At 40.3% G+C, this 14,216-nt stretch overlaps 1 protein-coding gene across 1 annotated transcript in view; it reads right to left on the reverse strand.

The window, feature by feature from the left end:
- Positions 1–2,818: 2,818 nt before the first annotated feature.
- Positions 2,819–14,216, reverse strand: part of LOC109483188 (sushi, von Willebrand factor type A, EGF and pentraxin domain-containing protein 1-like) — a 61,911-nt gene continuing 50,513 nt past the window's right edge. The window contains exons 53-70 of the mRNA XM_019786173.1: positions 13,893–14,032; positions 12,780–13,349; positions 12,286–12,493; positions 11,908–12,146; positions 11,173–11,448; positions 10,876–11,038; positions 10,489–10,628; positions 10,017–10,130; positions 9,322–9,567; positions 8,742–8,896; positions 8,137–8,362; positions 7,243–7,485; positions 6,520–6,832; positions 5,984–6,199; positions 5,586–5,839; positions 4,819–5,068; positions 3,383–3,683; positions 2,819–2,857 (exon numbers count right to left, since the gene is read on the reverse strand). Of these exons, the coding sequence (XP_019641732.1) occupies positions 3,392–3,683; positions 4,819–5,068; positions 5,586–5,839; positions 5,984–6,199; positions 6,520–6,832; positions 7,243–7,485; positions 8,137–8,362; positions 8,742–8,896; positions 9,322–9,567; positions 10,017–10,130; positions 10,489–10,628; positions 10,876–11,038; positions 11,173–11,448; positions 11,908–12,146; positions 12,286–12,493; positions 12,780–13,349; positions 13,893–14,032 (4,045 nt within the window). The 3' untranslated portion in view covers positions 2,819–2,857; positions 3,383–3,391. The remainder of the gene's footprint in view (positions 2,858–3,382; positions 3,684–4,818; positions 5,069–5,585; positions 5,840–5,983; positions 6,200–6,519; positions 6,833–7,242; positions 7,486–8,136; positions 8,363–8,741; positions 8,897–9,321; positions 9,568–10,016; positions 10,131–10,488; positions 10,629–10,875; positions 11,039–11,172; positions 11,449–11,907; positions 12,147–12,285; positions 12,494–12,779; positions 13,350–13,892; positions 14,033–14,216) is intronic.

Below are 14,216 nucleotides of genomic sequence, written 5' to 3' on the forward strand. Positions count from 1 at the left end.
TGTGGGGGGGGGGTCTGGGCTTGTTCAGAATGATTGGCGAGGTGTATTTGAGCTCGACGACCTTTCTCTGTCCACAAGAGACACGGTCTTCGAATTTCTCCTCGATCGTCACCACCTTCTCCCCTCCTAGCCATAATACCTAGTTTCAGTGCCATTCACGACTATTCTCTAACGTATATTCCGGTTTTAACAAAGATATTATGCACAGAACACACTCTTCAGACAAATTCATTGACCTACTGAGTGAATAACTGTTTCCTAAACGTCCAAAGTGTCAGAGAAAGTTAATTGTGTACACTTTTGTACTTTGTCCTAAAACAGGTAGGTGGCGCTTTCGCGTGCTATATGACATCACTCTTTTGCCACCTGTCACCGGTGAGTGCGTTGACGTACGACGTACGTAAATTTTTAGAGATGGTGGAAAAGATCATACTAGTATTCTTTTCTTTGATAGATTATTTTATTAATACACTATAGTTAAGAACTTAAGGGCGCACCAATTCAATTTGTTGTTTCTCGGATTCGCCCTGTCCATTTTTTCTGATATACGAAAAAGAAAAAAAATGGTTCTAAATCAACTGCAAAATGCTCAATGAAAGACATATTTTGGCCCCAACGGTTGAAGAAAGTCATTTTTTCCTAGTTGTTCAAGGTCTTCAATGTAACGATGCAATTTTATTTCATTAAAAATTCAAAATCTTTTGTTTTAATTATAAACCAGCCTGGTATGTTCACTTCATGGCTCATATCGTAACATTTCCGGCTATCATGGGGTGCCTTGGCCTGTTTCTTTTTTTTAAACAACAAATTAAATTGGTATGGCCTAAGATGTATTTAGTAACTCGTTTGATACTTTACTTTCTTTTGAAGATGTTTCCAACAAACAAAATTATCATGTGCTTGCTTCTGAATCAAATCGTTATGAAACTGATACGAAGTATCTACTCATCGGTTTCCTAGAGCTGTCCAGGCATGGTCACTACGCATGATTTAGAAAATGCTACACATACTGCAAAAAGCAGTAAGCTATAGCTAAGAATATAATAGCAGTGTTCTTTATTTACAAGAACCGACGTTTCAAAGACCGTCTATAAACTTTCTTCTCGCTGAACACAAATCTGCGGATATACACACAAACACGCACAGAAAGAGAAAGAGAGAGAAACACACAAAAACAATACTTCCATTTTTCATGGAGGTAAATACAGTATTCAGTTTGACAAATCCGTTTTTGTTGTTCCAGCATGGAGTCAAATACAAGTTTGATCCCATGGTTCCAGGGAGAGCGGTTATGACTTCTGGTTTCAACGTGTAGTTTGTAGCAGCTGATTCGCACTTGTGTGCCACAAATACTGTGCTATTTATTGTCGATATTTATGTTAAGTTACTGACCCGGGTGAAGGGACAGTGACATTTGAAAAAGTTAACAGATTATAAAAACAGAGGAAAAAATACTTAATAACCTTATACTTGATATTTTGTATCATTATAGTTGATGAATGTTTCTAAACTGTATCACGGTATACTTTTGTCGGAAAATAATACAAAAGACATAATACAGAATACAGACATACAACATATTAATGACACAATAAGTAAAAACAACATCCTGTCAATCCTGTCAAGAGAAACAAAATAGACAGCAAAAAGATTGAAATAGTATATATCACTATATAGAGAGTGACCAGGGACAAAAAAGTTACAATATTTTCAATGCAAAGTCGTCATTATCTTGCTACAAACAGTTGGCTGAGAAGAGTAATTAATAAATCTCGTAGAAAGCGATAAATGTGCAATAACAATTGAAAAACTAATTTCCATATAGTAATGATGTTAGTAATAGTGTTTGGTGGAAAAAACAAAATGTAACTTTAAACTAGAAAGGTAACATTTGCATACTGAATGCATGATGTTTGCCTTTGCATATTGTCTAGCCTAACACTGCTCTGCTTATTCTGATATAAAATATATAAAATAGTAATATATAAAATAGTAAAATATATATGTTATAAAATAGTAATATATGGATACCCAAAGCATCACACGAAAATTATATACTAGTTAATTGTAGCCTCATTGCAAAGTATGTCGTTTACTAGTGATATGTTTTATCCGAAAAATAAAACCCTACTTTAGTTTTTCTATTTAAGGTAAAACAAAGATACCAGTAAATCAGATCATCCCATGTATGTACGACACGAAAATAAAAGAAAAAAATATCACTTTCATATCGATATCCATCAAGGTAAATGACAACTCTGAAGAATCTGTCACGATGTATGTATACCACTTATTGTGAAGATTATAACACCAAATTCACTGATAATGTAAGGTATGCCACTGCATTCTAAAGCTTGCTACGTAAAAAGTTTACTATCTGCTGTGTTTTTCATGCTCTGTAATGCATATCGAACTAGCAAAAGGTAAATTGATTCTTTAGTATACTTTTCACAGCTGTGTACTTTACATGTATGTCTTTTCTTCTACAACATTCAAATTTGTTTTGAATATTTCTTCACGTTCCGGATAAAACATTATTTAAGAAGATTTGTAGGTCTAGAATATTTGTGAGTCTACACCAAATACGATCGAGAGTATCCCAATCGTATCTTTTAAGCACTAACTGCCTACTTATATCAATCAATCAATCAATCGATCGATCGATCAATCAATCAATCAATCAATCAATCAATCAATCAATCAATCAATCAATCAATCAATCATTCAATCAATCAATCAATCAATCAATCAATAAATCAATCAATCAATCAACGAATGTGACATCTGCACATCAAAGCATTGTCTCTTTGTACAACTCAATGCAGCAGCAAGAGGGCAGGTCACACTTCCCTCTTACCTAAAGCCTTGGTCACAACCCGCCGTACGTGCTTCTGCGTGCTGTTTACTCTGCAAAAACGTGGCCAAACGTAGGGAATCCGTGCGTGGTGAGTACCGCCTCCGTACGGAATCCTACGGATTTGGGAGCACACAGACACGCCGTAGAACTTTAAGTGCATGTAAAACTTTTTCTACGTGCGGTCTGCGGATTCACCACCCGTGCGTGCGAGTACGAGCGACGCGCGTGCCCCGTACGTGCCGTGCGGAAGAAGCACGTGTGAGTACGGCCTCCTTACGGTAAAGTTGCAATCACACAGAGATCGTACGTTGTAAGCACGTACAACTCACTTACCACTTGCTCAACGTACGATGCACGCAACCGCTCACGGCCAGACGTGGCGTGCAGACCACACTCTTACACTTTGCGCAACCGTGCGAGTGACGTGCGTAGACGCCACTCCTTCCCCATGTTTAAAACGTAGCAGACGTAGCCTCCCAAAAAACGTACGGACAAAAAGCACGTACGGCGGGTTGTGACCGAGGCCCAAGGGCACTACACATCTGATGTGTCCCACGCAGCCAGCGGGTTTAGTCCTTTGCGTACAACGAAAGGATTGAGCAAAGGGTTGACTTTCTCCGCGCGGTGCCTTTTCTCTGAGACTTCCTCGGTTTTGAAGTCTTCAGGTAACACACTCCCTCCTTTTCCTTTGACGAAGGGGTTGAACAGAATGTTGGTTTTCTCAGCATGGTGCATTTTGTTCATAGTTGTGAAGTCATCTGTGGTTGGACTGACTGCCGAACGTCGTGACAACATATACCTGTGTGCGCTGCTCTCATTGGTCCTCCTGGAGAAAATACATAAACGCATCATGCATGACTACAATATTCGCTTTGTTATATTGGTGTTTGGGTTAGAAAGTTTCCTCAGTAATTTCCTTCGGTTATGTTTTGGGTGCGTGTGTAAACAGCATAACTCTTCAAGTCGTGGATGGATCTTGATGATATTTGATAGGTTAATGATGTAACAGTTTAAAAACTAGAAAAGTAACATTTAAAGCAAATGCATAATGTTTACCTTCACATATGGTCTGCTCTGTTAATTCTTACTCAAACACATTCATTGGAGTAAGAAAAAAGGGTGTAGAATGAAGTACTTCATTGTCTTTTAAGACCGACGAATGCCTACTTCTACATTCACATATATGGTGACAGGAGTCTAAATCCCTCCTACTATAAAATTGCACCATTATGTATCCCGACACCAGTTACCATGGTGAGAGACAGTCTGGTTCAGTCAGGTCAGAGGTCACTGTTTGGAGAAGAATAAGAGGAAACGTAGCAAAAACAATATGTTTTCCTCCGGTAAACATAATGATAAGATTTGGCACCCCTGGTATTGCAGCGTATGTAACACCCGGTTTTGAGACCTCAGGTTCTGGACATGCCATGATCATGTGCTCGAATTTCGGGTGGTAGATAGCTGTCGAGAAGAGTCTAGCTCAAGATCCTCAAGATCGTGCTTTTTTGAATGTAGGTAGCTTAAATGATAGTTTACAAAACCAAATAATAATCATGCCATTCAGGAGCTAAGTTGCTTAATTAATGAGGAAGTTCTATGAGTTAGCAACGTTTTATCATAGGAATTATTAATTATGACAAGGTGGGCATTCTTAAACATTAGTTATTCAAATCAAAACCTCATTTCCATAGTTGATACGAAAATGCTAGAGTAGCCTTCTATCAGTGACAAAACTGTTATTTGGGCGGTTGATATGGCTAACTGGCACAATTCATGTAATTAATGGCAAGGTTCAATGGCCTTATTTGCAAAATTAGCGCAAAACATCACTCCTTATATGTTAACATCATTTGGCTGTGGTACTCGTATGAGGTCGCAGGACCTTAGTTATTTAATCTTATGTGAGATCCATGTTTCTTGGCATTACTGATACTAGAGGACATCCAAAAATCCTTACTCACTTTACTTTTATTCCCCTGCATTTTTTCCAGACGAGTGTACTAACAGCTGTCAGAAGTACAATGGCGCCGATTGAAATCCCTGCAATATACCATGGAGGACTGGCGAAAGCGTTGCTGACATCACTTGGTATTGATGATGCAACAGTGACGATGTCTGTTACAGATTTCTCCGAAGAACCGACGATGTCATCACTTTGTTGATTCGGTCCCTCAGTGCCAACGTGTATCTCAAACAGGTCACACATTGTACCTGTATATGAGGAAAAAAAAAACAAACAAGTAAAATCTTAGATTTTATACCTCCGGGCTTTTTATTGTATATTTTATATACGTTTTAAACAAAGATTTTATCGAGACCGGACACCCCTCTGTGTGAGGGGTCATATACGTGGATCAGACCGAGAATAGCTTAAACACGCCAAAGGTCAACGGTCACGACCACTTTCACGCTCAAACGGGTGTTTTGGGGCCACCAAAAGACACCATTTTCACGCCCGAAAATACAAATACAATAAAAATAAAAAAGTGCATCATCTGCAGCCCAACAGCAAAACATATACCGAGTCTTAAAAGAATTCGTCCACCCAAACGCGAGAAACAGCTGCGAACATGAAAATCTACATCTCTCACAAAACCCTTCCGTGGAAGCATGTCTCCTCCCCCGGAGGTAATGATGTATCTTTTTGTTTTAGCTATAATGAGCAAGAACGAACAGCACAAATGGTGACTAAATTGCTATATGTGTAGGAAAGATAAGTCGTACTAACCCGTAAAACTTGCGGGACAATCACAAGTGAATGAGCCAATGCCATCTACGCAGGTGCCGCCATTGAGACAGACTATAGCTTCACATTCGTCGATGTTTGTCTCGCAGTGAGAGCCGGTAAAGCCTCGAGCACAAGCGCAGTTGTAGGACGCGACACCGTCCACGCACGTGCCGCTGTTCATGCACGTTACTCCCTCGCATTCATCGATGTCGATCTCGCAGTTGTAGCCCATGTAGCCCACCGAACACGAACATCTTCAAAAAGTAAGCATATATGTTCATTTTACAACATCGTTTAAGTAGCTACCATTTTGTTGTAATCAAAACACATGGGACGGGAGAACTGAATGAGATAAGTATAGGTTAACACTACATGTGACGTGTAGATTTTACTCGCACCTGTAATCGTTCTGTATGGGTATGCATGTTCCGCCATGTTGACAGAGATTTGGGTCGCAGTAGTCTATTTCTCCGTTGCAGTCTTTCCCGAAGAAGCCGTAAGGACAATCACAGTAGTAATTGTCAACCAGATCGACGCAGGTAGCATCGTTGAAGCAAGGATCGGACGCACATTCGTTGAGTTCAACGTCACAGTCGGTGCCTAAGTAGCCCGGCCTATGTCCAGATAGAAATTGCATAAATATTTTACTGAAGAAATTTCAAGAGTAAACAGATGTTTGAGGATTGTCGGCCTAGTTCAAACTTCAGTAACATTATAATACTCTTCACTACTTATAAAATACTAGTATGAAGAGGATGCTGGAGGTTCGAACCCTGCTCGGTTAAGGTGTAAAAGATTGTATTAAAGGGCTGGCGATTAGGTCCTCCTTCAGGAGGAAGGTTAATCTAATATAAACTAACATACTTATCAGGAAGAATAGAGGTGCCAGGATATTCCCAACTTGATGACATGCATTCTCAGGTTTTAAACATACCTGCAAGAGCAGTTGTAAGTGCCAAATTCCTTCTCGGTACACTCTCCATCATATTGACACGGGTTTGGGCTGCAGGTGCTTACTTCTAGCTCACAGTTCCTTCCGTGAAATCCAATCGCACAGGTGCATTCGTATCCATCGACCTTGTCGACGCAAGTTCCACCATGTTGACAAATGACGTCAAAACAATCGTCAACGTCGATCTCGCAGTTCTTTCCCCCGAATCCTAGAGAACATGCACACTCATAACCAGCACGGAAGCTTGTGCACGTCGCGTTGTTGATACAAGGTGAGGATGCGCACTTTTTTGTGTCTGAAAATGCAGAGGAAACGAAAGGTATCAGATTCGGTCGTAGTCTGTTTTGTGGTGATCGCAATTTATATGAATTCATTCATTCATTGATGTACAATATCCGTGTAGCGCTCATCAAGAGAAGTAACATTTGAAAAAGCAAATGCATAATGTTTACCTTCGGACATGGTCTGCTCTGTTAATTCTTACCATCAAACACATTCACATACATGTACTACTAGTATATGGTGACAGGAGCAGAGCAGACCATGAAATTGCAACATTATGTAACCCAACACCAGTCACCATGGTGACAGACGTCAACAAATCATGTCATTGGTCAGGTCATAGGTCACTGTTTGGAGAAGAAGAAGAGGAAGAAACGGAGCAAAAACAATGTTTTCCTTCAGTAAACATAACAAGGCACTTACCATCGCATAGGGACACATTTGACACCTTTACATTTCCTTCGCTGTTGGGCACGAAATCAGCCCAAGTGTGGATGTCACCCCGGGCGGTGTGGTTACAGCTAGCTCCTAGCTCCGAAATTTCACTGTCAGACAAGGCTCTACTCCACCAGTTCAGTCCATGTAGGTGACCTTTAAAGGCCTCGTCAGGGCTAAATCCACCACCGAAAAAGTCCTGTTCTTGTCCTACAATGGCCAAACCTCCTCCTGTGTCAATGGCAACAACAAAACAATCAGTAAACAGATCTGCATTAAGATAGGAAGATAGCAAGGATTGAGCTGAAAACTCTGTTTCGTCACCTCCATCTCCCCCTCTCTCACTCACTCACTCACTCTCTATCTTTCTCTCTCTCCCTCTCTCTCTCTCTCTCACACACACACACACACACACACACACATACATAAACCCCTCCCATACGCACTCTCACATACACACTAGCTCACTCTCTCATACACATAATCTCACTCTCTCGCACTCTCTCTTTGTGTTTACGTGTGTGTGTGTGTGCGTGTGTGTGTATGTGTGTGCGTGTGCGTGTGTGTGTGTGTCAAAAGGAACATGAAGGAAACCTAACTTGCATAGTCAATACTAAAATTCCATAGTGGTGAATAGTGGGGAAGTCACCTAAAAATATAGAGGGGAACATAATGAAATATGACTTCTGCAGCTAAGGGATCGTGAGTGAAAGCTGTGCGAACGTACAGACACGTCTCATTGTAATACTCAAGGCCACTGACCTCCTTTACGGAATAACAAAAAAATTAAAGTGGAATGTTTTAAGTACCGCACACTGATTTAGACTCATATGAATTTAAAAAGCTAATCTACGTTTTGTTTTGGAGTTCTCCAATACGTACCAGGTATAATGGCACCTGCTTGAAGCCCTTCTTCACTTTGGACTTTTACTCCATCATAGAAAGCCGTCCACTGGCCAAGTACACTCTCCCATGTTATTGTGATGTGGTGCCAGTTGTCATCATTAATGGCGATACCCGTGTAGGCAGCCTCGCCGTTTACTAACAGCGTGAAGCCCGTGTAGTCGGATATGGTCAGGGCGTTGTCGCTCCCTGCGTTGTCACCATTCTGTGGTTCATCACAGAGTAAGACAGGGAGTAAACAGGTTGCAAGTGTAGGGCACATTTACACTACACAATTTCAAAGACACCGTCACCATTTTATATCCTTTTAGAACGATTATACATATCTAGTGTGCCTGGATGGCAGCAAAAGGTCGGTGAATAAAATTCTTCTTCTGTGAGATACAGTTCGTATCTTCCAAAGAAACATTGTATTTCGTAGTGGAGTTTGTATAGTAGTAGTAGTAGTAGTAGTAGTAGGCAATCGTTTGTCAAGACCATCTTTAGTACAAAATCTACACAATGTACTTGTTTTCTTTTCTGCCTTAAATGTACCAGTTTTGGAGGAAGTTTCAGTTTCTGAATATATACCGTATTATACGTACCGTAGCATAGGAGAATGGTGTTCCGTAGTTAGTACGGTCTGTAGTCTGCATCCAAAAGGCCAGTGTAAATGCGTCCATGTCCGGAATGTTGTAGTCGGTACTTGCATAGCTGTCGTCCCCACCGTTCAGAAAAATGTCGAACTCGGATGACAATTCTGGGGAAATGATACGGTTCATAATTCATACATCGGTGGAGATAACTGTCTGGAGTGTGGCCTATGAAAAGAAGCACACAAACCTCACAGTCATTATCGCCAATCTAACTCCGTCGTTTGGTCAACATGCATGTACAATACAACTCATGGAATTTTCTACACTAATTCTGGGCCACACTCAAAAGTTCAATTTTAGAAAAATACTAGTATTGGATTAAACTATATATTTTTAACATTCTTTTGTTGGAATTCATCATGTCAAGGTACTTTCTTATGCACTATCCTATTTTTACAATGCAGTATTACATGTAACAAAGGATGATATGAACTGAAGGTTGTTCTTTTAATATTGTGGAAAAATACTAGTGTACAATACGGCATGTTATGAGTGGGGCTAGCCGATTGCAGAGGAAAATGACTCTAACCTGTTTCACACAAGGTTCCTGTGAATGAAGGCTTGCAGATACACAAGAAACCTCCAACAATTTCTTTACAGGTTGCTGCGTTTTTGCACAAATCCTGAGAGCAGCCGGTGACGCTGATGTTACAATCTTTTCCAGTGAAGTCAGCGTGGCAGGAACACGTGTAGTCATTGATACGGTCGGTACAGTTGCCGCCGTGCTGACAGGGAAGACTGGAACATTCGTTTATATCCAATTCACAGTAATCTCCTGAAAATATAAGAATTTATATTCAGAGAGGTTAACTTTATATACTACTATTTTATCCTACTTTATTCACATAAGTAATACAAATCCATTTTTCTATTGAGTTTATACAAATCTTGAATAATAAAAATATTAGCATCACTTTTAGTTGGTCTATCCAAAATACAATGATGTAGTTTTTAGGTACCCTTAATTAGTTGAAACTATGTTTTAGCCTTTTTAACTCATGTATGTAGCCATGTAAAACGCCTCGCTATTCGGCCGTCATGGATGCAATGTGATCCTTCAGTCAAATCAGTTGTTGTTATTGACACAAATAAACCAATCTTCTACTACTAATCCATACTATAGTGCTAGTGATAGCTTAAATATATATATACGAGACTTAGAAAAATTGAACATCAAAATAAATGCAGTTATTTGCCCATATCAGGCCTTCATGTAAAACGTACCTTCGTATCCCGGAGCACACTGACAGGTTACATTGTTGACACCATCAACGCAAGTTCCCCCGTTATTGCAAGTATCAGGTAGGCAGTCATCAATATCAACCTGGCAGAATTCCCCTAGGAATGGAAAAAAACAGTTGCTCAACATAGACTTCAGAGTAAAGTAAATGTTTTATCAAATATAAATTATGATCGTTTAACAGATTTGTTACCATGTTTGCAGTCGATCCTGGATATTTTTTGCACAAGTAAACGGGTCATATATTTTTAATTCATTATTTACTCCATCTATTTCCTCCCCTAAGCCGTAGATTTAGGACTTGTAACATACATAGCATACATGTACCGAAGCATTGTCAAGTTCTACAAATCGCTATGAAAAGTCTTAATTATAAAGTCCATGCGCATTTCTAGCTTTAAGTAGGCCGGATCATTGAAACTCAAGTTCTCCCAAAATGCAGTTTATAAAACGTACCTGTAAATCCCGTTACACAAAGGCAAAGAGTGCCGTTTAACTTATCCACACAGGTGCCATTGTTGTAGCAGGTCGTCATTGGGCAGTCATCTACATTGATATTGCAGTGCTGACCTGTGTAGCCCTCCAAACAGGTACAACTGAAAGAATTTCATGTAAAATTTGAGCTTAGAATAAATGCAAGTAATGCAACAAATAGTAAATAATTTCAACTCGGAGGTATAGAGTTTTCTTGCTCTGTAATAGAACTTGATGCTTTGAAATCTACAATAAATGCAGTATTATAATATAAAAAGATTGGTGTCAATGTCGATATTACTACAAATCTAGACATCAATGCACATTTTCTGAAATGGTTGCCATTTCCCTAGCCTTGGTTAAGCGTACCTGTAATTTCCAACATAATTTGTACAGACGGCTCCATTTTCACACGGTGAAGTGATGCATTCATCAACGTCAAGCTCGCAGTTGGTGCCGGTGTAGCCAGTAGAGCACAGACAGGTGTTACTGTTCATTCCATCGACACACGTACCAGACGATTGACACGGACCTGCAATTTTGTGGAATCATATAGTGATTATACAACACCAAACACTTTGGAAAAGGACGACAGTACAGTAAGAGCACGCTCAATCCTACATATGTATTGACATCAATTGAGGAAAATCATCTTTTCATAGTTACCTGACAAACATTCATCTTCGTCTGTTTGGCACAGGTCCCCTGTGATTCCGTCCGGACAGTTGCATGTGAACCACGCAACTCCGTCCACACATTCCCCACCGTGAAAACAGGTGACGTTCTCACAGTCGTCCGCGTTGATCTCACAATTCACCCCGATGAATCCAGTCTCGCATTCACAATGGTAGGCGTTGTGGAGATCCTGACAAAATAGGGCAGCAACGCACGGATTTGATGAGCATTCGTCTGTCTCCTCCGAACACCATTCGCCTTCGTAACCTATGGTGATAAGAAAACGGTAAATCAAATCAAGTGTATATGGCTTAGATTTCAAATTACATAATTTGGTAACATCAGCAGTTTTAGGTTTTCTATAAAAAGTTAAACAATTACAGTGAATCATCACAACCATTTGATCTTGGATCATGGAAAAAGCCTTAATTAAAAAGCTACGCTAACTCACTCTGACGGCTACAACCTCAGCACATTCTGGAGGCATACATTAACCTATAGTTTTTAAGTAGCTTATTTTCTTTAGGTATAGCTTGATTATCGTGGTTTTAGTTATTGCATTTGTTATGCCTCCATCTCTTGTCTGTCTGTTTCTAGATGTGATATGGGCCAGGGGCCTGAAATAAAGAATAAATAAAAAATTAAGGCTACGAAATAATTTGTTAAGAAGGACATGATCTTACATGCCACACCTATATACAATACCCTACATTTCAATGCCCTTACCGACTTGACAGCTGCAGCTGTAAGACGCTACTCCATCCACGCACTCGGCACCGTTGTTGCAGTTGTGATCCACGCAATAATCAATGTTGTTCTCACAGCGAGACCCGTTAAAGCCAGGTGGGCAGTCACATTCAAATGCTCCGTACGTGTCGATACACGTCCCGCCATTTTCACACATGGGGTCTTCGCACTCGTTCTTTTGTATTTGACAGACTTCTCCTTCAAATCCAGATAAGCAGCTGGAACGGAAATGAATCGTAAAAACGAGGTGAAAGAGTTTTGACGTTAAATAAATGAATGGGAAATTCTTCAAAGTTGTGGAACTGTCCCGTCATTGGGATAATGTACAGTTGTAAAACATTGAAACCCATAGCTTACCGACATGAAAATGAATCAATTCCATCGGTACACAACCCTCCATTCTGACACGGGTTAGAAGAGCACTCCGGGACATTGATGTTACAGGTTGAGCCGGTGAAACCAGCAGAGCAGCTGCAGAGGTAGTCTGGGTACATGTCGGTGCAGTTGGCTCCGTTATGGCATGGCCCAGACGCACATGGACTGGGAGTAGACTCGCAGTTTGTGCCTAGTTCAGGAAAACCATGAAGCGATAAAAATGCCATGTGTGTGTGATCCACAGCTTATTGTGTGGGTCATGAAGTGCGTAGAAGTGACACAAGACTGCTGCAGTACCACGAGCTATGGACAAAAGCCGCTTTTGATCTACTTGTTTGTTTTAAAATATTAACTATAATTTTGTTAATACCAAAACAGTTACTCTATAGCCAACTCTATAGACGTGCTTATCTCTGATCTTAGTGCAATGATTGTTAATCTTTTTGATTAAGGTGTTGCCTTAGCGAAAAGCTTACCTGTGTAGTCCTTCTGGCATTGGCATGTGTACCCGTTTACCACGTCTAAACAAGTGCCTCCGTTTTTGCAAGGCAAAGAATCACATTCATCTCTCTCTGTTTCGCACGTTAACCCGTCGTAACCAGGCGGGCACTCACAACTGAAATCCGTCTGTACGTTTGAGCAGTTCCCGCCATTGGAACAAGGGAAACTTGCACAAAAGTCAATTACTGTTTCGCAGTTCACTCCCGTGTATCCAACACTACAGTGGCATGTGTAGGAGCCAAACAGAGCTTCACAGGTACCAATGTTCTGACACGGAGAGGACTCGCACTCGTTGCTTTGTTCCTCGCACCTGTTACCTGCATAGCCCGGGGCACAATCACATACAAAACCGGGAGCCAAGTCAACGCATGTGCCGTTGTTAGTGCATGGTGACGAAGAGCATTCGTTGGTGTTGTTTTCGCAGTTTTCTCCGGTAAATCCACTGGTACAGACGCATGTGTAGTTGCCGACGCCATCAATGCATGTTCCATTGTTGACGCAGGGCGAGAGGTCACAGTCATCAATGTTAACCTCGCACAGTGTCCCTGTTAGTTAAATAACATATATGCCAACATTAAGATTAGATGTTTTAGAAAGTTTGATATTATTGTATAATCTTAACTATTCTGACTTGTTTCCTGCATTAATATATAATATATCCTATATTAATATATAATATGAAAACGTATTGTTACGTGGAAGTGTTTTAGACTGGTTGATTTTACATGTTTTTAGAGTTTTTATCCCGTCTTTTAATAGAACTATTTTTGGAATGGTTTATAATGCATTGGGATGCTTCGCTTGGGAAAAAGTTTATCCTTGCGAAGAAGATAAAATTTTGAAGATGCCTTTTCGGCCTAAGATGACTTTGGAACACTCGATCATTGTATAAAGAGGGAGATCTGTTTAATCGGTATAATCGCCTTTCGGTGTAATACACCAGCTTCGCAGCGAGATGGACTGACATGTGCGTCATTTGCTCAACAATGTTGGCGTTTCTAGCTATTATCTAATGTCTTTGTTTATGCGAATAGAGAATAAAGAAAGAAATAATTATGTTAGCAAGTTAGGCATAAAGACAGACATACCTGTGTAGCCATACCGGCAGCGGCAGACGTAGCCATTGACGCTGTCAGTACACGTGCCTCCATGAAGACATGGGTTAGACGCACATTCGTCTATATCCACGTCGCAGAAGGTGCCAGTGTAGCCACTTAAGCAACTGCATCTGTTTCAAAAAATGTTTTAACCCCATCCAGTGTCTGCTTGGTTGTACAATACTAAGCTATTCTATATGACTGCCGCTTTGAAAATGCATTCGAAAAATATTTGATCGGTGTAAACTGAATACAAATAAGACTAAGACTTTTTAATACGGTCCAGATAAATACATGTACCACAAATAAAAGAGA

Source organism: Branchiostoma belcheri, unplaced genomic scaffold, assembly GCF_001625305.1.
Source record: "Branchiostoma belcheri isolate BF01 breed outbred unplaced genomic scaffold, Haploidv18h27 scaffold63, whole genome shotgun sequence".
Lineage (NCBI taxonomy): Eukaryota > Metazoa > Chordata > Leptocardii > Amphioxiformes > Branchiostomatidae > Branchiostoma > Branchiostoma belcheri.